Raw genomic sequence first — 23,983 nt, 5'->3', positions numbered from 1 at the left:
CCTTGACTCATAAACACTGGAGAGGGATGTCAACTCAGAGTTCTCCCATTGTGAAAACTATGACCCCACTATGCTATTGAAAGTTCAGGCTGTTATTCAACAGACTGACAACTCACCAGAACTTTGAGCTTCTTACCTTTACCGTGGTGGATAAATCTTTTAGATCTTTTCTGTTTGACTTATATATTGCATACAGAACATATTTGCCCTAATACAGAGCAATAACGCTGAATTCTACAGAAACTTTCTTTATTCTGCTTCACATCAAACACTCTCATAGAACTTAAGTAACCCCTCCCCCCATCGTATGTATATAACCAGGATCAGTGCATTCCTTAAAGTAGTTGTAATGCGGTACTGACTGGGCTGGGGAAGGATCTAACTATTATTTACACGTGGAAACCTGCAGAGGAATATCCAGCAGTTAATTAATCACTTCAAACCTTGAGACCTTGTCTCTAGCTCTGAAGCCATCCTTGAATGTACTGTCTCATTCATGGTAGAGAGGGAGAGAAGTTTCCTCTGCTTAGGTAACCACAGTACAGCAGCACCCTACTTTCCATCTACGTGACTGCCGGCATGCAACCGCTTGAAACTTATGAAACGTGCAGAATGTGTTTTTATAGTCTGCCGTTTGGTCCAGGCGGCGGCAGACAGCCAAGGTCTACAGTTCTTTCATAATCCAAACTTGGTCTCTGTTCAAATGCCTCTGTTGGCCCGTTTAGCATATTCCAAATTATTTGGAGAGCATAGGATTTAGTAGACGTCATCTGTGCTTTTCAATGGTTTATGTGTGCTGTGGTATGTAATCATTTCAAAAGCAAATTTTTGGTAGCACGCGCAAACTTTCAAGCTGATGAAAAGTAACAATAGATCACTGTTCCAATTGCCTAATGTGACTTATGTAATATTTGTTTGAGTTTACAGCTCCTACCGCTCCTACCATGTTGAGTTTTTACTTGGTTGAACCTTCACAGCTGCTGCTTGAACACATTTGAACAGATCAAGATGCTTTTTTCCCCTGAGTTCTATTTATCCATCCTTCACTCACAACTTCTGTATGTCCCCCCGCAGACTCAGAGGCTTAGAACGCAGGCTTTGGATGGGTTCCGGACAGTGATCCGCAATGTTCTTTTATCCAGGTTCCAAATGGAAAACAAATGCTGTGTGTGTGTCTCCTCCCGTCCTCTTTAATCTGCTTTCATGTACACCTCTAAGACATGTGATGAAGAGACAGGACAAGGACAGGCTGTGCTGCCATAAACGTTCATTAAACACGTTGGTTGGCTCACCATTGAAAAGTAAAGGAATTAATTAACATCCCTGCATGCCTGGAAGACCTCAATCACCTGTTGTTCACATCACAGACTAAACAGGCACACCTGTAGCCTAATACTGAACCCTTTGTTATCGGACTAGTGCTGTTATTTTTATTTTTTATTTGATTTCACCTTTATTTAACCAGGTAGGCCAGTGGAGAACAAGTTCTCATTTACAACTGCGACCTGACCAAGATAAAGCAAAGCAGTGTGACACAAACAACAACACAGAGTTACACATGGAATAAACAAACATACAGTCAATAACACAATAGAAAAGTCTATATACAGTGTGTGCAAATGAGGTAAGGGAGGTAAACGCAATAAATAAGCCATAGTGGCGAAATAATTACAATTTAGCAATTAAACACTGGAGTGATAGATGTTCAGAAGATGAATGTGCAAGTAGAGATACTGGGGTGCAAAGGAGCAAAAAAATAATAATTACAGTATGGGGATGAGGTAGTTGGAAGGGCTATTTACAGATGGGCTATGTACAGGTGCAGTGATCTGTGAGCTGGTGCTTAAAGTTAGATAGAGAGATATGAGTCTTTAGCAGTATTTAGCAACAAGTTGACTACATACAGTTAATGCTGTATGTACAGTAGGTGTTAGGGAAAACGGGATAGCAGCCTTGTGTAAATATTGAATGAAATGTCTGTCTAAAATGTGTTATTATTTGACTACTTTATGTTTTCCCTGTGTTCTCAGGATGTTTGCTCGCAGGAGAAAGCCCAATTATTGGGACTACTCAGTCAACTGCACTGGAAATGAGGCGCACCTGTCGAGCTGCAAGCTGGGCCATGCCGTGGCAGCGAAGGCCAACAGCACATGTGGAGGGGGCACACCTGTGGTTGTCAGCTGTGTGCCAGGAAGAGCCTTCTCCCCAACCCCCATGACTGGCTTCAGAAAGGCCTTCAGGCAGGAGGTAGGCACCATGGACTCACTAAACCAATGCATTCTGTCCATATAAATATAATCAATAGAGCAGATATAGCCAGATCTATTGACTTGAATGGGGATGCATGTTCTAGTGATTATATTTCTATGATTCTGTCACCCTCTTTGGAATTGGACTGATTTATGTTGTGCCACTGCCTGGTTATGGCAAATAAAACATAGGTAGGGAAAATACAGTACCAGTCAAAAGTTTGGACACACCTACTCATTCAAGGGTTTTATTTTCTTTTGATTATTTTCTACATTGTAGAATAATATTGAAGACATCAAAACTATGAAATAAAACAGATGGAATCATGTAGTAACCAAAAGAGTGTTAACCAAATAGTAGCCACTCTTTGCCTTGATGACAGCTTTGCACACTCTTGGCATTCTCTCAACCAGCTTCATGAGGTAATCACCTGGAATGCATTTCAATTAACAGATGTGCCTTGTAAAAGTTAATTTGTGGAATTTCTTAACTTCTTAATGCATTTGAGCCAATCAGTTGTATTGTGACAAGGTAGGGGTGGTATACAGAATCACCTGGCCGCCACCCAATTGAGATGGTTTGACATGAGTTGGACCACAGAATGAAGGACAAGCAGCCAACAAGTGCTCAGCATATGTGGCAACTCCTTCAAGCCTGTTGGAAAAGCATTCCAGGTGAAGCTGGTTGAGATAATGCCAAGAGTGTGCAAAGCTGTCATCAATGCAAAGGTTGGCAACTTTGAAAAATCTAAATATAAAATATATTTAGATTTGTTTAACACTTTTTTGGTTACTATTGTTTACATGATTCCATATGTGTTATTTTGATGTCTTTACTATTTTTCTACAATGTAGAAAATTGTAAAAAAAAAATAAAGAAAACCCCTTTAATGAGTAGGAGTGTCCAAACTTTTGACTGGTACTGTAGCTGTGGGGGTTTAACTACATACTGTAAAACTGATCTCTGATCTGATGAATCCTGTGGGAGATCGATAGACAATGGGGTTTTCTGAGATGCGTTACTGTTACATCTGCAGATGTTTTGAATATTAGTATAAGTGATTCATCATGGACTCAAGATCTGTGGGTAGTAGATAATTCATGCTCGTCCATGAAAACATCTTGTGGGAATCCGCACTAACATATATTTTCTCTGGCTGTGATCTAATCCTTTATTTCACCCTCTCCCCCTCCTCTATTTCACCCTCTCTCTCTTCTATTTCACCCTTTCTCTTCTATTTCACCCTCTCTGTCTCTCACCTCTATTGCACCCTCTCTCTCCTCTATTTCATCCTTTCTCTCTCTCTCTCTCTCTCTCATTTCTCTCTCTCTCTCATTTCTCTCATGTCCTCTAAGCATACAGTAGAGGACATGTGCAGACAGCAGACACTGTCTCTCATCTTATGGCAGGCAGCAATGTAGTGCGCTGCCAACCCACAGCTCTCTGCATCCTCCCTCAACAGGACAGGTAGCTTATTCTCATCAGAGAGGTCTTTGAAACCTTGAATAAGGTTTTCAAATTTGGGGAAATGTCACACTAATTGTTTTACATGTTTTACATTTAGTCAGGAGATGCAGCTCTGTCTCAGGTTCTGCTGTTGTGCAGTGGTGCTGTTGTGCAGGGGTTGCACAGCCTTTCCTCTACAGGGAGCCAGGTTTTCCTGTGTCTACCTTTCTCAATGGCAAGGTTGTGCTGTGCTGTGCTCTCTCTCTCTCTCTCATTTCACTCTCCCTATGTCTCTCTCTCATTTATCTCTCTCTCTCTCTCTCTCTCTCTCTCTCTCTCTCTCTCATTTTACTCTCTCTCTCTCATTTCACTCGCTCTCATTTCTCTCTCACTCTCTCTCTATTTCTTTCTCTCCTCTCTCTCTCTCTCTCTCTCATTTCTCTCTCTCTCTCTCTCTCTCTCTCTCTCTCATTTCACTCTCTCTGGCTCTCTCTCTCGCTCTTTTTCTCCCTCTCTCTCTCTCTCTCTCTCTCATTTCACCCTCTTTCTCTATCCACCATTTTACCTTCTCTCTCTCTTTCCTCTATTTCACCCTTTCTCCCACCTCTATTTTGCACAGCAAGTGCTGTAGTGTAGGCCTGCCTGCCTCCCTGCTCTCTTCAACAGTGAAGAGGCGACTCCAGGATGCTGGCCATCTAGGCAGAGCTGCAAAGAAAAAGCCATATCTCAGACTGGCCAATAAAAACAAAAGATGAACATGGGCAAAAGAACACAGACACTTGACAGAGGAACTCTGCCTAGAAGGCCAGCATCCCGGAGTCGCCTCTTCACTGTTGACGTTGAGACTGGACAGAGGAACTCTTGGATTAGCTAACACAACGTGCCATTGGAACACAGGAGGGAGGGTTGCTGATAATGGACCTCTGTATGCCTATGTAGATATTCCATATAAAACAAGACGTTTTCAGCTACAATAGTCATTTACGACATTAACAATGTCTACACTGTATTTCTGATCAATTTGATGTTATTTTAATGGACAAAAAATGTGCTTTTCTTTCAAAAACAAGAACATTTCTAAGTAACCCCAAACTTTTTAACGGTAGTGTATATTTCAGAATGCCATTCCTGTCCTTGCTTGGGTTCAGATTGTGTCAATCCCCTTTTCTAAAACCTTTTTTCCCTCTTCAAGTGCCACAGTTTCACCTAAGAAATATTTAGTCGTAAAACAAATACTTACCCAAATACTTACTGCTTTTGGAGATGTACACATGTTATGATGGTTTTGCTATTTTTTTAAATTTATTTTAGATACCTATTTAGAATATTCTTGCACTGGGAATAAATATATGTTATAGTTTCCTATTTTGGAATGGGAACACAAACCACAAAGCAGAGCCAATCCTAAACTGCATGAAAACACCTGTGCATTGCTGTTTGTAATTACAAATCCATGTAAATAAGATACAGTTATGCTACTCGTGTATCCCCTTGTTAAATTAAACACTTCCAATTTTCCAAAACCATTAATGGGAGTAACATTTACCTGCTGTGTAAATGTGATGCCACCCAGTCTGTAGCCTCACAGTCTCCATTCCACCCTTCTAGCTTCTCTGAACATCTTGGAAAGAGCCAACTCAAAACAGAGTTGTGTAACTCTTTATGGATGGCCCCCCCTAGTTATATATTAGTTATATATTTCTCAGGCTCAAGAGTCATTCATTTATAGAAAGTTGAACTCTGTAATTCTGCTTCCCGGACCAATAAGGCATAATAACCTGACCTTCTATTGTCTTGAAAACCCACCTATTGTCTTTCATGTTTCATTGTTAGTTAATGCAACATAATAGCTTGCTTTGACTGTTTGAATAACTCAGCCTTACTATGAGTGATCTCTCTCTTGTTCCTGCAGCAACCGTTGGTGCGTCTGCGAGGTGGCGCCATCGTAGGGGAAGGTCGTGTGGAGGTGCTGAAGAACGGCGAATGGGGAACCATCTGTGATGATAACTGGAGCCTGCTGTCAGCCACAGTGGTGTGTCGAGAACTGGGCTTCGGGAGTGCCAAGGAGGCCTTGTCTGGTGGTCGGCTTGGACAGGGTAGGGATGATTAGAATCAGTCCTACTTATAACAACAATACTACACCTGGACAAGTACATGATGGGCAGGCCAACATATTGGTCCGTCTTGCAGTTGACTTGGCTGAAGATGAAGTCGACTATTTGAATATTTCATCTGTGTAGAAGGCCTTGGATAGATTAACAATACACATAATTATTTTTACAGAAGTAATCAAAATCGGAATGACTGAGGTCAAGGAGGTTTTTCTGGTCTCTTCTTTTCGAGCAGTTGTATGAGAAATATTTGGTTTGATTCACCGTTATCAATCAACAGTCAATCAAGAAACATGGGCATAACTGCACAAAGCTCGAGTACCAATAGGATAACCACTTGAATTCCTGAAATATAAAGAAACATGAACAGCTCAGTTGTGTAGTGTAGAGCTACATCTGCGCACCAAATGTTACAAAGGGAACATGTCCAAAAGATATCATAGTCTGTAATACTATCCCTTCTTTGCGGACTCTTTAAGCCCCACACTAATTCACCTTGACTTGAACAATAGGAACCCCCCTGGAGGACCGGAACTGGCTGGGATATTGAATTGTAATATATTCATAAAGCTTCACAGAGTAGAAGCGTTGATTTAGGATCAGTTTGTCCTTTGAGATCATAATGATCTCAAAATTGGAAAGGGGGACCTGTTCCTAGATCCGCATTCCTACTCTGACGCTTTCTGAATAAAGGCCCAGAGTCTAGGTGATGTGGGTAAGGCGGAGTCAGGCGCAGGACACAGAGATGAGTAATAATAGAAACTTTACTCAAAAATAATCTTCCAACAAGGAGGACGAAAATCCAGAATCACATAAACGAGACAACTGACAACAATAAACAGGCACAAAACCACGATGGCTCCAGAGGGTTAAATAGGGAAATAATTCAAACGTAATGGGAACCAGGTGTGTACAATACAGACAAAACAAATGGAAAAAGAAATGTAGATCGGTGGAGGCTAGAAAGCCGGTGACGTCGACCACCGAACGCCGCCCGAACAAGGAGAGGCACCAACTTCGGCAGAAGTCGTGACAGAGACGAACAATGCAAGCCCATACTTGCTATATTCCAGTACTGTAATTGAAAGGCTGTAGTGGAGAGAAATACTATATATAAAGAGTACATAATGTATCAACTCCCTTATCAGTTTGGAAGGCCTCGCCTTCCCCTCGAGGGACATGGGCCCTGCCCAAAAGAGGACCTTCACTTTATTGACCGGTTTCCCTAATTATGGGGTGCATTCCTGTAAGTCCTGGTTTGTGGGTGTGTGTGTCACGCCTGACCTTAGAGAGCCTTTTATTTCTCTATTTTTGGTTAGGTCAGGTGTGATTAGGGTGGGCATTCTAGGTTTTCTGTTTCTATGTTTTCAATTTCTTTGTTGTTTTTGCCATGTGTGGTTCCCAATCAGAGGCAGCTGTCTATCGTTGTCTCTGATTGGGGATCATATAATAGTTGTGATTTTCCATTTGGGTTGTGAGGGGAGTTATTTTCTGTTTAGCTGTTTTGTTGCCTGACAGAACTGTGCGCTTTTGTTTTTTTCTACTTTGTTATTTTGTTGCGGTGTTCCGATTATAAAAAATAATGAACGCCTACCACGCTGCACCTTGGTTTCCTTCTTCAACCCACGAGAGTCATTACAGTGTGACTTAAAATGTCCTCTAACTCAGTGTTACCTATGGGTATATTGGTTACTATGGTATTTCTTCTTTTACTGTATGAGCCAAATGGAGGGCTTAATCAATAACTGAGGCATGTACCCCCCCTCCATATATGTATCACTGACTCTCTTCCTGTCAAAACTATGTAGTCAGCAGATCTGCATGTAGGTTACAGTAACTCTGTCTTTAAATAATTTACCTGTTTTGAGTGAGACTGAAGTGTCTGATGTGCTGAAGTAGATGGTATATTTTCTTGTTACTGTGTTTCCCATAATATACCCCTATAACAGGGTTGAAAGGAATTGCACACTGCTGTTTTCCAAATAGGTACAGCTATTAATTGTTTCATCTGCAAGCTAGTCCACCCAGGCGTGAGACTGGAAAGGAGTAGTAAATTCCAGGATAATGGCACATTATGGAACATGGAAACAGCAGACAGCGGCTGTCTCAAATGGCACTCTATTCCCCCACGTAAAGCACTACTTTTGACCAGAGCCCTATGTTGCATCTGGTCAAAAGTAGTGTACTATATAGGGTGCCTTTTTGGGACGCAGAGAGCAAGAATTCTGGACTGGTTGTTCCTTTTGGAAAAAATCATTTCCAACATGATTTACTGTCAAGGAGGAAAGAACACTGTCCCTGTAACTAAGATTCCAGGAAAATAAGTCACAGATAGAACTTCTATCATGGAACACAGATAAAAAAAACATCATGTATAGAGGTTGTGAACTGACACACTGAATCTCTGACTTAGGTTTTCTATGGTTCCATTTATTCCCTGTTAACACGCTCCATTATGTATTAGACAGATGAATGTAATTAAACAGAATGTGCTAAATGTGTTGTCAATGCAACCTAACCCTACTTGGCCCGGCTCTTACCAGTATTGTTCCTCTGTTCCTGTTTCCCAGGTATGGGCCCAGTCCATATGAATGAGGTGAAGTGCTCTGGGTTTGAGAAGTCCGTCACAGAGTGTTTCTTCAACAAGGAGTCTTTGGGCTGTAGCCATGAGGAAGATGCAGCTGTCACGTGTAACGTTCCAGCCATGGGCTTCCAGGAGAGGGTGAGTGCTCAACTTGATAAACCATAAATCATCGTCAATAAACATTCTTCTTCTTTTTTTGTCTCAGTCATTGGTTGATGTAGAATTATATAGTATTCCTATTGCTCCGTGTGTGATAGTAGCTAAAGATCTCTCCTGTGTTGTGTCTCTCTCTGTGCAGCTGCGTCTGAGTGGGGGGCGTAACCCATACGAGGGGCGCGTGGAGGCGTTGGTGGAGAGGAACGGCTCCTTGGTGTGGGGCACGGTGTGCAGTGATGGCTGGGGAACCATGGAGGCCATGGTGGTATGCAGACAGCTAGGCCTGGGCTTCGCCAGTAATGCCTTCCAGGTGAGAATCATTTATTTATTTAACCTTTATTTATACAGGTAAATCAATTAAGAACAAATTCCTGCTTTGGCGACTTTGACGACCAAACATGCAGCAGGTCTCTCAGCAGCATTACACTACAGTTACACATTCATATTTAATTAATGGATGGAATAGGAGGCCTCTCTCTTACGTGTATGATCTACAGACATACAGGTTGAAGCAGGCAAAACAATGACTGCTGTTTACAGTGAGTAAAAGTTTGGGCCCTAAGGGAAAAAAGGTTTATGTGTTTCTATCCTATTCCAGACTATGACGTAACAGAGGTGGAAGTGGTAATTCAGGGGTAAAGTATCTTGGAGTGTTACGGGCAGAAGGTAGATAAGATTACTGTTCTTAGAAGGGCTAGTTCCAGATCTGTGTGTCAAAATAAGATCACGCAACTACCTACCAGACACAGACTCAAATAAAAATCTGCTTTGATTAAGTGCAAAATGTTCCCGTGTTGTTCGTTATAATCTCGTATAATTAGAGGAATCATTGATACTTTAATGATGTTCCTTGGCTCCTTGATGTTTTATTGACACCACCAACCTCACAAACTGTACCGACTGCGTTGAGCAGAGTCACATCAGACTGGGAAGATATTGAAGTGTGGGTTTTCACTCTGTGAAAGGTGTGTTTTTAGTAGTTTGGTTGGAATTAGATTTTGGAATTTAAAAAATTCTGTGTACTGACAATTATAATTGCCAAGGAGGTAATATTTATGGCTGTTGTGAGTCTAAACTTTTCCATGGTCTTTTTTACGTCATTGCCATCCCAAATTAGAGCTTTCCCAAATTAGGGCCTTCAGTCAGTGCTGTAAATATAAGTGTGTTAGTGTGTGTCTGTAGTTGCCAAGGGTGAAATATACAGTAACTCTCACTGATGTAGGACTGTGAACTCTTTCTGTGAACTGTTTCTGTAAACTGTTTCCACCTGCAAAGCAGTAAGGAGACCTTCCAGTCAGACAGAAGAGTATTTGTTGGAGTAAATGGATTTTGCAAGACTGCTTGATAACAGTAATAGTTGGTTTGGAAAATATCTGTAAACCTTGGAGTAGTAGAAATTATATTGCTTTCAAACCAGAGATTTATGAGTGGAAATTGCAATGTAGGGACAATATGTTATGGTAGGTTGTCTAGTTTACCTCGAAGCAGAGGAATGACTACTGAATAGCAGTTTAATATGAATACATTGAAAGCTTATCTATTTCGTAGACTGTAGGTTGTTTTAATATTTGTGATGGCTACACTACAAGGATATCTGAGGGCAGGGATGTCATGCACCCAAATTATCTGAGGGTGCACAAAGTACGTCAGCTTTAGTCTGCACTTTAGAGCTATAACCATTATGCTTGATTCCATATATATATATATATATATATCTTTCTGAATATCTAAGCATACATTGTGAGCTGTCTGTATCTTCCTAACTTGTGATTATTTTTTTATCAAAGAAACTAAATATGATTCTATGCCTCTGGGAAAAAAGATTGAAAGGAATGTGAGTCTTATTCAGTACATTTAGTTATTGCTTGCTTTTCTAAAGTCTACCAACCATGCCAGCTAAGATAATTAGACAAGCTAGCTACTCTAACTTGATGATAGTCTGAAATGGCTTCTTGGTAGCTAGTTATGAGGTAGTAGTGATACAGCTGATAGTGACTCTACTACCTCATTGGGAACCTAACTGGGCTAGCTAAAGCCAAATTCATAAAATGGCTAGGTTGCTAGTAGTATTACACAGAAACAACATCAACAAAATCTTTTAATATATTCACTACCGTTGAAAAGTTTGGGGTCACTTAGAAATGTTATTGTTTTTTAAAGAAAGGCCATTTTTTTTGTCCATTAAAATAACATCAAATCGATCAGAAATACAGTGTAGACATTGTTAATGTTGTAAATTACTATTGTAGCTGGAAACAGCAGATTATTTTATGGAATATCTACAGGGGCCCATTATCAGCAACCATCACTCCTGTGTTTCAATGGCACGTTGTGTTAGCTAATCCAAGTTTATAATTTAAAATACTAATTGATCATTAGAAAACCCTTTTGCAATTATGATAGCACAGCTGAAAACTGTTGATCTGATTAAAGAAGCAATAAAACTGGCCTTCTTTAGACTAGTTGAGTATCTGGAGCATCAGCATTTGTGGATTTGAGTACAGGCTAAAAATGGCCAGAAACAAGGAACTTTCTTCTGAAACTCATCAGTCTATTCTTGTTCTGAGAAATGAAAGCTATTCCATGCGAGAAATTGCCAAGAAACTGAAGATCTTGTACAACGCTGTGTACTACTCCCTTCACAGAACTCTAACCAGAAATAGAAAGAGTGGGAGGCCCCGGTGAGAAACAGACACCTCACAAGCTTCATTAAATAGTACCTGCAAAACACCAATCTCAACATCAACAGTGAAGAGGTGACTCCGGGATGCTGACCTCCTATATATACAGTACTAGTCAACAGTTTGGACACACCTACTCATCCCAGGGTTTTTCTTTATTTTTACTATTTTCTACATTGTAGAATAATAGTGAAGACTACAAAACTATGAAATAACACATATGGAACCATGTAGGAACCAAAAAAGTGTTAAACTAATCTAAATATATTTTATATTTGAGATTCTTCAAAGTAGCCACCATTTGCCTTGATGACAGCTTTGCACACTCTTGGTATTCTGTCAACCAGCTTAATGAATTAGTCACCTGGAATGCATTTCAATTAACAGGTGTGCCTTGTTAAAAGTTAATTTGTGGGATTTCTTAACTTCTTAATGCATTTGAGCCAATCAGTTGTGTTGTGACAAAGTATACAGAAGATAGCCCTATTTGGTAAAAGACCAAGTCCATATTATGGCAAGAACAGCTCAAATATGTGAAGAGAAACAACACGTCCATCATTACCTTAAGACATGAAGGTCAGTCAATATAGAACATTTCAAGAACTTTGAAAGTTTCTTCAGGTGCAGTCGCAAAAACCATCAAGTGCTATGATGAAACTGGCTCTCATGAGGACCGCCACAGGAAAGGAAGACCCAGAGTTACCTCTGCTGCACCTCAGATTGCAGCCCAAATAAATGTCTCAAGTAACAGACACATTTCAACATACACTGTTCAGAGGAGACATGGTATAATTTCTGTAAAGAAACCACTACCAAAGGTGACTGATAAGAAGAGACTTTCTTGGGCCAAGAAACATGAGCAATGGACATTAGACCGGTGGAAATCTGTCCTTTGGCCTGATGAGTCCAGATCTGCGATTTTTGGTTTCAACTGCTATGTCTTTGTGAGACTCAGAGTAGGTGAACAGATGACATCTGCATGTGTGGTTCCAACCATGAAGCGCAGAGGAGGAGTTGTGATGGTGTGGGGCTGCTTTGCTGGTGACACTGTCTGTGATTTATTTAGATTTCAAGGCACACTTAACCAGCATGGCTACCACAGTATTTTGTAGTGTTATGCCATCCAATCCAGTTTGCGTTTAGTGGGACTATCATTTGTTTTTTTTATTATTTAAAACATTTTTTTACCCCTTTTCTCCCCAATTTTGTGGTATCCAATTGGTAGTTACATTCCTGTCTCATCGCGGCAACTCCCGTACGGACTCTGGAGAGGCGAAGGTCGAGAGCCATGCGTCCTCCGAAACACGACCCAACCAAGCCGCACAGCTTCTTGACACAATGCCTGCTTAACCCGGAAGCCAACCACACCAATGTGTCGAAGGAAACACTGTAAACCTGGCGACTGTGTCAGAGTGCATGCGCCTGGCCCGCCACAGGAGTTGCTAGAGCGCGATTGGACAAGGACATCCCTGCCGGCCAAACCCTTCCCTAACCCGAACAACGCTGGGCCAAATGTGCTGCGACAGAGCCCGGACTCGAATCAGGATCTCTAGTGGCACAGCTAGCAACTGCAATGCAGTACCTTGACCACTGTGCCACGCAGGATGCCCCGTCATTTGTTTTTCAACAGGACAATGGCCCAAAGCCCACCTCCAGGATGTGTAAGGGCTATTTGACCATGAAGGAGAGTGATGGAGTGCTGCCTCCCCAATCACCCGAACTCAACCCAATTGAGATGGTTTGGGATGAGTTGGACCGCAGAGTGAAGTAAAAGCAGCCAACAAGTGCTCAGCATACAGTGCCTTGCGAAAGTATTCGGCCCCCTTGAACTGTGCGACCTTTTGCCACATTTCAGGCTTCAAACATAAAGATATAAAACTGTATTTTTTTGTGAAGAATCAACAACAAGTGGGACACAATCATGAAGTGGAACGATATTTATTGGATATTTCAAACTTTTTTAACAAATCAAAAACTGAAAAATTGGGCGTGCAAAATTGTTCAGCCCCCTTAAGTTAATACTTTGTAGCGCCACCTTTTGCTGCGATTACAGCTGTAAGTCGCTTGGGGTATGTTTCTATCAGTTTTGCACACCAAGAGACTGAATTTTTTTCCCATTCCTCCTTGCAAAACAGCTCGAGCTCAGTGAGGTTGGATGGAGAGCATTTGTGAACAGCAGTTTTCAGTTCTTTCCACAGATTCTTGATTGGATTCAGGTCTGGACTTTGACTTGGCCATTCTAACACCTGGATATGTTTATTTTTGAACCATTCCATTGTAGATTTTGCTTTATGTTTTGGATTATTGTCTTGTTGGAAGACAAATCTCCGTCCCAGTCTCAGGTCTTTTGCAGACTCCATCAGGTTTTCTTCCAGAATGGTCCTGTATTTGGCTCCATCCATCTTCCCATCAATTTTAACCATCTTCCCTGTCCCTGCTGAAGAAAAGCAGGCCCAAACCATGATGCTGCTACCACCATGTTTGACAGTGGGGATGGTGTGTTCAGGGTGATGGGCTGTGTTGCTTTTACGCCAAACATAACGTTTTGCATTGTTGCCAAAAAGTTCAATTTTGGTTTTAATCTGACCAGAGCACCTTCTTCCACATGTTTGGTGTGTCTCCCAGGTGGCTTGTGGCAAACTTTAAATGACACTTTTCATGGATATCTTTAAGAAATGGCTTTCTTCTTGCCACTCTTCCATAAAGGCCAGATTTGTGCAATATACGACTGATTGTTGTCCTATGGACAGAGTCTCCCACCTCAGCTGTAGATCTCTGCAGTTCATCCAGAGTGATCATGGGCCTCTTGGTGCAAAGCTGTCAAGGCAAAGGGTGGAAACTTTGAAGAATCAAAATATAAAATATATTTTGATTTTTTTAACACTTTTTTGGTTACTTCATGATTCCATATGTGTTATTTCATAGTTTTGATGTCTTCACTGTTATTCTATAATCTAGAAAATAGTAAAAAATAAAGCAAAACCATTGAATGAGTAGTGGTGTCCAAACTTTTGACTAGTACTGTATAAACGGAACAATGATATAAATGCAACATGCAGCAATTTCAAATATTTGACTGAGTTACAGTTCATGTAAGGGAATTCAGTCAATTTAAATACATTCATTGGACCCTGATCTATTTATTTCACATGACTGGAAATACAGATATGTGTCTGTTGTTCAGAGATACCTTTAGAAATATGGGCCTCACAATGGGCCTCAGGATCTCGTCATAGTATCTCGGTGCATTCAAATTGCCATCACTAAAAGGCAATTGTGTTCGTTGTCCATAGCTTATGCCTGCCCATACCACAACCCCACCACCACCATGGGGCACTCTTCGCAAATAGCTCACCCACACGACGCCAAACACGTGGGTCTGCGGTTGTGAAGTCGATTGGACGTACTACCAAATTCTCTGAAACAACATTGGAGGTGGCTTATGCTAGAGAAATGAACATTCAATTATCTGGCAACAGCTCTGGCGGACATTCCTGCAGTCAACATGCCAATTGCACACTCCCTCAACTTGAGACTGCCGCATTGTGTTGTGTGACAAAACTGCACATTTGTGCTGGGGCCTTTTATTGTCCCCAGTACAAGGTGCACCTGTGTAATTATCATGCTGTTTAATCAGCTTCTTGATATGCCACACCTGTCAGGTGGATGGATTATCTTGGCAAAGGAGAAATGCTCACTAACCGGGATGTAAACTAATTTGTGCACACAATTTGAGAGAAATACGCCTCTTGTGCATATGAACATTTTCTGGGATCTTTCATTTCAGCTCATGAAACATGGGACGAACACATGTTGCGTGTATATTTTTTGTTCAGTGTATAAGGGATCATAACTTTCACCTGGTCAATCATGGAAGGAGCAGGTATCCTTCAGTTTTAGTACACTCAGTATTTTTTATATATATATACAAAAATATTAAACAGAACATATGTGCCCCCGATGGGCATGACGCCTCTGTCTGAGGGACAAAATAAAGTAATAGTGACACTACTAAATACAGCTAGAGAGATAATGAACAGGCTGCCCCCTCTTGTGGTTAGTAGAAAAATAGTTTTGCTTATTTGTTGCTACTTTGAATCCATTGTGAATTTGAATCCTACCAGTATATTGTTCTAACACCATTATACAGTGCATTCTGAAAATATTCATACCCCTTCCCTTTTCCACATTTTGTTACGTTACAGCCTTATTCTAAAATGGATTAAATTGTTTTTCCCCCCCTCATCAATCTACACACTATCCCATAATGACAAAGAAAAAACAGGTTTTTAGAAATGTTTGCAAATGTATATAAAAAAATGTAATGAATTAAATATCACATTTACATACATTTTCAGACCCCCTTATTGAAGCACCTTTGGCAGCGATTACAGCTGCGAGACTTCTTGGGTATGATGCTACAAGCTTGGCACACCTGTATTTGGAGTTTCTCCCATTCTTCTATGCAGATCCTCTCAAGCTTTATCAGGTTGGATGGGGAGCGTCACTGCCCAACTTTTTTCAGGTCTCTCCAGAGATGTTCGATCTGGTTCTAGTCTGAGCTCTGGCTGGGACATTCAGACTTGTCCCGAAGCCACTCCTGCTTTGTCTTCGCTGTGTGCTTAGGGTTGTTGTCCTGTTGGAAGGTAAAACTTCACCACAGTCTGAGGTCCTGAGCACTCTGGAGCAGGTTTTCATCAAGGATCTCTCTGTACTTTGCTCCGTTCATCTTCCCCAGACCCTGCCACTGAAAAACATCCTCACAGCATGATGTTCACCGTAGGGATGGTGCTTCACCGTAGAGATGGTGCCATGTTTCTTCCAGATGTGACACTTGGCATTCAGTCCAAAGAGTTCAATCTTGATTTCTTCAGACCAGAGAATCTTGGTCTGAGAGTCCTTTAGGTGCCTTTTGACAAACTCCAAGCGGGCTGTCATGTGCCTTTTACTGAGGAGTGGCTTCTGTCTGGCCACTCTACCATAAAGGCCTGATTGGTGGAGTGCTGCAGAGATAGTTGTCCTTCTGGAAGGTTCTCCCATCTCCACAGGGGAACTCTGGAGCTCTGTCAGGGTGACCATCAGGTTTTTGGTCACCTCTGTGACCAAGGACATTCTCCTGCAATTTTTCAGTTTGGACGGTCGGTCAGTTCTAGGAAGATTCTTGGTGATTACAAACTTCTTCCATTTGATAGAGGCCACTGTGTTCTTGGGGACCTTCAATACTGCAGAAATGTTTTGGTACCCTTCCCCTTTTTCTCTACCCGATCCTGTCTACTGAGAATTCCTTCGACCTCATGTCTTGGTTTTTGCTCTGACATGCGCTGTCAACTGTGGGACCTTTATATAGACAGGTGTGTGCCTTTCCAAATCATGGCCAATCAATTGGATTTACCACAGGTGGACTCCAATCAAGTTGTAGAAACATATCAAGGATGATCAATGGAAACAGGATGCACCTGAGCTCAATTTTGAGTCTCACAGCAAAGGGTCTGAATACTTATGTAAATAAGGTATTTCTGTTTTTTATACATTTGCAAAAATGTCCAAAAACCTGTTTTTCGCTTTCATTAAGTGTGTAGATTGATAAGAAAAAACATTTAATTTAATCAATTTTAGAGTTGGGCTGTAATGTAACATGTGGAAAAGGTCAAGGGGTCTGAATACTTTCTGAAAGCACTGTATAATGATAAAATGTAATAATACAATTGCATAAAAAACACATAACCTAGGACAAGTTCCGCAAATTCTCTGTCTGATAAAAAGCATGCCTGACCTCTGTCATGTTGTGTCCCTGTCCTTTAGGAGACGTGGTACTGGCCTGGAGAGGTTAGTGCTGACCCTGTGGTGATGAGTGGGGTGAGATGTTCTGGCACGGAGATGTCCCTATCCCACTGCCTGCACCACGGAGCTCACCTCACCTGTCCTAAAGGAGGAGGACGCAATGCCGCCGGAGTCTCCTGCTCAGAGAGTAAGGGGCTTGTTACACTAACAAAATATGTGAAGTAATATGTACCTTTCTTCAACATCAGATTTGCTACTTTTCTGTTTACACTATCTTTATAATTAGCCTTTGATGTGGTGTGGCCAAAACCTCATTCATGCTGCATAAGAGCACTCCTATTGCCTTTCCCTCTCAGTAGTCTACCAGTACTAGATGCCTTTCATTGAATGCTGATAATAATGGTTGAATACCAAAACATGTATTTGTCAGTCCTGGCCTTTTTATAAGATAATAACTATAATAACTGTAACATTGTAATGATGAAGTATGCTCACATTTTTAACCACTCTCTCTCTCTCTCTCTCTCTCTCTCTCTCTTCCCTCCCTGCTCTCCCCCTCAGCGGCCCCTGACCTGGTCCTGAGCCCCCAGGTAGTGGAGCAGACCACCTATATGGAGGACAGGCCCATGTTCATGCTGCAGTGTGCTTATGAAGAGAACTGCCTATCCACCACCTCCAGCAAGACCCCTGCCAATTCCTACCGCCGCCTGCTGCGCTTCTCCTCCCAGATCCACAACAACGGACAGTCAGACTTCAGACCCAAGGCTGGACGCCACTCCTGGGTGTGGCATGACTGCCATAGGCAAGTTGATCCATGGCCCTTCCTGTTTGTTTGTGAAATTGAAAGATATGCTTTGTTCACACAGCATGTTGTTAGCCCAGGGCTATGCGCAATGTTATCCAGGCTAGAATTGTATTATTTGTTTAATATGGTGATATATACTCGGTATACAGTTTATTAGGTACACCCATCTAGTACCGGGTCGGACCCCCCTTTGCCTCCAGAACAGACGCAATTCTTTAGGGCATGGACTCTACAAGGTGTCGGAATTGTTCTTTGCGCAATTGATATCAAGGGACTTAAAGGGTTCCAGGAAAACATTCCCCACACCAGTACCGTGGATTCCTGGTAGGATGGATCCATGGACTCATGCTACTTACACCAAATCCTGACTCAACAGGAACTGGGATTCATCAGACCAGGCAATGTTTTTCCACTCATCAATTTTCCAGTGTTGGTGATCGCTTGCCCACTTGAGCCGCTTCTTGTTTTTAGCTGATAGGAGTGTAACCCGGTGTGGCTGCAATAGCCCATCTGTGACAAGCATTGACGAGTTGTGCATTCCGTGATGCCGTTCTGCACACCACTGTTGTAGTGCGCTGTTATTTTTCTGTTTGTGGCCCGCCTGTTAGCTTGCACGATTCTTGCCATTCTCATTCGACCTCTCTCGTGCAACGAGCTGTTGTCTCCCGCAGGACTGCCGCTGACTGGATGTTTTTTGTTTGTTGCACACCTGGCATCTCTGTAAACCCTAGACACTGTCGTGTGTGAAAATCCCAGGAGGCCACCTGTTTCTGAGATACTGGATCCGGCACGCCTGGCATCAATGATCATACCACTCTTAAAGTCACTTGGATCACTTGTTTTGCCCGTTCTATCGTTTAATCAAACAGTAACTGAATGCCTCGATGCCTGTCTGCTTGCTTGGCCTCGATGCCTGTCTGCTTGCTTTATAAAGCAAGCCACGGCTACGTGGCTCACTGTTTGTAGGAACGATTAATTTTCGTGAACTGGGTGGTGTAAACTGGTCACTGAGTGTATTTTACCTCATAGTTGTCGGTCACCATGACTACCTAGTTGTCTTTTTATAGGAGACTGACATTAAGGGAACGTTCTACTGAACTAGATAACTCCGTTCTTGAGCCATTTTTCATTTCCATACGTTCGCTACCCTGTAATTGGCCACAGACTGAAGCGTCTCAGATGTTTTCTGTCAAGGCATTGGGTGAACTGTGCAATGTCGGCAGCTTCACACAGTCACCAGTTTTACACAAATAAAACCCTCAGTGCCTGTGGGATTATGCATATAATCTGAATCGCTAAACATATACAATTTTGAAAGCAAATGTTTATTTTGGGTTTCTTAGTGTCTGCCTTAGTGCCATATGTTTCAACAGTCTCTAGCTCTTGTATAAAAACATATCTGCTTCAGAGAGAATATAATAGACTCTACAGTAGATGGCAGGTCTATTTATAAATGAAGTGTCTCTCTCTTTCTCGCTGTGCCCAGGCACTACCACAGCATGGAGGTATTCACCCACTATGACCTGCTCAGCCTCAACGGCACCAAGGTGGCAGAGGGACACAAGGCAAGCTTCTGTCTGGAGGACACTGACTGTGAAGAGGGTAAGAGTCTGGATAAATAAATGTGTGTCCCTAATGACACTCTATCCTTTACATAGAGTCCATAAGGCCCTGGTCAAAAGTAGTCCACTCTATAATGGATAGGGTTCCATTTGGGACACAGACAGACTAGCTACCTATACTATCTTGTCTACCTAGTGTTCCTCACTCCTTGCATAGCACATATATAATACAGCCTGACCAATAGCTCAGCATGCTCTTTCACTCACAAAAGATTCTGTGCCATTGTATGTACTTTGATTAACTTTGATTTATTGTCATCTTGACAGGTATTGAGAAAAGATACGAGTGTGCCAACTTTGGAGAGCAAGGCATCACTGTTGGCTGCTGGGATACGTACAGACATGATATTGACTGCCAGTGGATTGACATCACAGACATCAAGCCCGGAGATTACATATTCCAGGTAAATTACCTTTCTGCTTACGGTACTTAAAGGCTTTCCAGTGAAGGAGTGCGTCCTAAATGACACCCTATTCCAAATCAAATCAAATCAAATTGTATTTGTCACATACACATGGTCAGCAGATGTTAATGCGAGTGTAGCGAAATGCTTGTGCTTCTAGTTCCGACAATGCAGTAATAACCAACGAGTAATCTAGCTAACAATTCCAAAACTACTACCTTATACACACAAGTGTAAAGGGATAAAGAATATGTACATAAAGATATATGAATGAGTGATGGTACAGAGCGGCATAGGCACGATGCAATAGATGGTATCGAGTACAGTATATACATATGAGATGAGTATGTAAACAAAGTGGCATAATTTAAAGTGGCTAGTGATACATGTATTACATAAAGATGCAGTAGATGATATAGAGTACAGTATATACGTATACATATGAGATAAATAATGTAGGGTTATTATATTAAGTAGCATTGTTTGAAGTGGCTAGTGATATATTTTACATCAATTCCCATCAATTCCCATTATTAAAGTGGCTGGAGTTGAGTCAGTGTGTTGGCAACAGCCACTCAATGTTAGTGGTGGCAGTTTAACAGTCTGATGGCCTTGAGATAGAAGCTGTTTTTCAGTCTCTCGGTTCCAGCTTTGATGCACCTGTACTGACCTCGCCTTCTGGATGATAGCGGGGTGAACAGGCAGTGGCTCGGGTGGTTGTTGTCCTTGATGATCTTTATGGCCTTCCTGTGACATCGGGTGGTGTAGGTGTCCTGGAGGGCAGGTAGTTTGCCCCCGGGTGATGCGTTGTGCAGACCTCACTTCCCTATATATCCCAGGGCCCGTGAGGCTCTGGTCAAAAGTAGTGCCATTAGGGACGCAACCAAGGTCATTCCTCTACACTATTATCCTATGTTATCGATTGAGGTCTAATAAAATGAATTCATTCATTTTATTGGACAAATGAAAAATGCATATAGAGTTTTTTTCATTCAACTGAGCAAAAAATACAACCCTAACCCTAACTATGATTATCTTTTAAAATTGTTTTATAATATGTTTAATATTTTACAATAAAAAATCAAATAAAAAAGACAGCAATACTAACAATGACATTCATTGTACTGTTGAATGGGATGGCCAATTTAGAGGACAAAACAAATCTTAACTCACACATACACAAAATAAAACAAAATCCTTTTAGGTGGTACATGTATAAGAAGACAGCATATAGTCATTACAAGCAGTGTAGTTAAGCCAAAAATAGATATTGAGTGGAGTCCAGCACAGAGTAGCAGCAGATCGTCAACCCAGTTATGAAGCGGGACTAGACCATTTATCCAGTATCGGCTGCCATATTTTGTAAAACATTGGACTTCTATTGGAGGTATTGTATCGAATATTTTCCATATGTATTACATTCCCTAAATCCCGTAACCACATTCCAGGACACCTACACCACCCTAACTATGATTATCAATGTTCATTTCCATTCTTTGTGTCTGATAATGATTCACAGCATTTTGCTCTCTCCAACAGGTTTTTATTAACCCTAACTATGAGGTGCCTGAGTCCGACTACTCCAACAACTTAATGAAGTGTAGATGTAGATACGACGGCCACCGTATATGGATGTACAGCTGTCATAATGGTAAGACAATGATGTGCCACAATTTGTGTGACTGTTTTACCTCAGAAATTCTGTGTTACTGCCATTGTTCTGCAACCCCTTTCATAAATGAAAGTTGGATGTTTGCAGACCTCACAAGTAGACTAATGTTAAGATGTATAGATCCAGCCATTCATTTGTGCAGGAGGTGTATACAGAGGTGTATACAGTTGCTGGATGTTAAAGGCCAAGTTCATATTCATTATCTCCAGCACCAAACCAGTGTCTACATATGTGAAAACGGTGTTGTAGAAAAAAATACATTCTACCAGATGACATCATCAAAAGTTACAACAAAGAGTGATTTTCAAACACTATGAGATTCGCAGTGACTTGGAGAGCAAGAAAATACCCTCCCTCTGGCTAGAAACTTGAAGGTTTTGAAAATCACTGCTTTTCTTACCTTTAATCATACCCTATGATGTCACAGACAAGCATTGTTTAGGACCAATCTTCTTATAATTTTACTACAGATCATAAAAATACACCCTTTTCACATATTTAGACACTGGTTTGGTACTGGAGATAATTCATGAGGTTGAAAAGTGGCGAAGTTGCCCTTAAACTGATGTCGTGGGACTTGGTTTCATCTTGACATTACACTACTTTAGTAATCGAAAAAACGTCTGGCAAACTTTGATTTGAAAGTGTAAAGCGTTGAGCCGTTTTTAAATGTTGACCATTTGTCCCTTTCCTGTTCAGGTGGATCATTAAGCACTGAGACTGAGGAGTCCTTCCCTGGGCTACTGAACAACCAGGTGACCCACAGGTAAAAGGATGGAAGAGAAGAACAGAGCAACCATCACCACCACAAAGAAACTGCCAAAATGTCCCCAACCACTAGACCCCCCCCCTCTCTGTTCCCCAGTCAGCAGTCCATAGTGAACTCTTTTATCTTGTCACCAATAAGACTACAGCTGTTAAGAATCCCCCTCCTAGTTAGGAATGCTATATGGACAAGCTGCCCACTGGCCGCTGCCCACCTCTTTCAGACATTCCCTCTCGATCCTAGGCAGATAATTTGATGTATCTTTCTGTCATCTCAAATTCAATCCCCTCTCATTAGTTTATCCCAAAAGCAGGCAGCCTCTCCCAGCTCTCTGGTTGAGATCAAGAAGGGACTGATGCAGTTTCTCACACCCCTGGGTTAGAGACATGAAATATACATTCCCAATGCTCCCCGCTAGAGGTGATGATGAGACCAAATAGCACCTTATTCCCAAAATAGTGCACTACTTTTGGGTGCTGTGTAAATTCTCTGATGTACAGTAATGAAAGTGAATCCTGCTGCACTTTCTTTTCTTTAAAAAAAATGATAGAACATTCAAAGGTCAAAGGTAATTTCCGCAGAGGTTGAATATCTCTGACAAAAATCGTTCTTGAACTATGAACAAAGACATATTTGGGAATACTACAGACTTCATTGATCATGATCTAATAATAGATTTGCTTTATAAAGTAAGGGCCTCATATAGGCTACTCTCTAAGTAGCTTAATGACGATGAGTATTGAGGACACAGTATAGTACAATGCAATACATTAGGATCCAATAACTAACTGCCAGTAAGTGCATTGTTGTTGTGAAGTGTTTAACAAACAGATGTCCTGTGATGTAGTAATTTCACCTGTCTTCTATTTTTCTTTTTCTTTGGAAATGTAGATGTCATTATTTTGAAGTACAAGGTTGTTACCCTCACCAATCTTTTAGTCTGTGGTATAGATTTCTATGGTCAACACGCTCTATCTTTAAGTTATTCTGTCATGTTTCCCATTCTGACGTCTGTATTCAACCCCAGTACCCGTCCCAAGTGCCTGAGAACTTCCTTTTCCAATGTAAAAACTGTGACCAAATGGCAGACATTAGTCCACTCCACACCACAACAGTAGTGGCGGTAGTACGGTAGTTAAAATGGAGGGATACAACTAATGCCCCTCAGTGCCTTATATTGAGAGAAATAAAGTCATTTTTATTTTCTCATGCATATGTTTCCTTTTCAACATTCACAAACAATCTCATCTTTTCAAGCAAACATATTATTAACTTATTGTTGTAAAAGTCAGGGATTTTAATTACATTTTTTCCCTTTTTCCTTTCAGTTTTTTTTTGTACAATAATGTGTGTCTCATTATTTTATTGTACTTTAAAAAAAATAATGGTGCTACCAAACTGTCATCCTCTGTTTTATGAGGGTACAGTACAGTGATAGCTGAATGGCTACAGTATGTTATGCTAACTGTATACTTGAATGGAGTGTAAAAATCCATAATGTCCTTTGTTTGATAACTATATTAAAGCAAACAAATCTAAGTTGTTGGTTGGATATTCAGATATTTGGTAATTTAGCAGATGTTGTTATCCAGAGCAATTTACAGGAGCAATGAGGGTTAAGTGCTATGCTCAAGGGCACAGACATTTTTTTTTACCTAGTCGGCTCAGGGATTCGAACCAGTTACCTTTCCGTTACTGGCTCAGC

At 41.3% G+C, this 23,983-nt stretch overlaps 1 protein-coding gene across 1 annotated transcript in view; it reads left to right on the top strand.

Moving 5' to 3' along the window:
• Nucleotides 1-23,489, top strand: part of LOC115140263 (lysyl oxidase homolog 2B) — a 51,841-nt gene extending 28,352 nt beyond the window's left edge. The window contains exons 5-14 of the mRNA XM_029678518.2: nt 2,031-2,247; nt 5,609-5,792; nt 8,378-8,529; nt 8,690-8,857; nt 17,031-17,196; nt 17,571-17,811; nt 19,301-19,416; nt 19,704-19,840; nt 21,380-21,491; nt 22,212-23,489. Coding sequence (XP_029534378.1) covers nt 2,031-2,247; nt 5,609-5,792; nt 8,378-8,529; nt 8,690-8,857; nt 17,031-17,196; nt 17,571-17,811; nt 19,301-19,416; nt 19,704-19,840; nt 21,380-21,491; nt 22,212-22,282 — 1,564 coding nt within the window. The 3' untranslated portion in view covers nt 22,283-23,489. The remainder of the gene's footprint in view (nt 1-2,030; nt 2,248-5,608; nt 5,793-8,377; nt 8,530-8,689; nt 8,858-17,030; nt 17,197-17,570; nt 17,812-19,300; nt 19,417-19,703; nt 19,841-21,379; nt 21,492-22,211) is intronic.
• The last annotated feature ends 494 nt before the right edge of the window (nt 23,490-23,983 follow it).

Source organism: Oncorhynchus nerka, linkage group LG13, assembly GCF_034236695.1.
Source record: "Oncorhynchus nerka isolate Pitt River linkage group LG13, Oner_Uvic_2.0, whole genome shotgun sequence".
Taxonomy (NCBI): domain Eukaryota; kingdom Metazoa; phylum Chordata; class Actinopteri; order Salmoniformes; family Salmonidae; genus Oncorhynchus; species Oncorhynchus nerka.
This window is presented reverse-complemented; position numbering and strand designations above follow the sequence as displayed.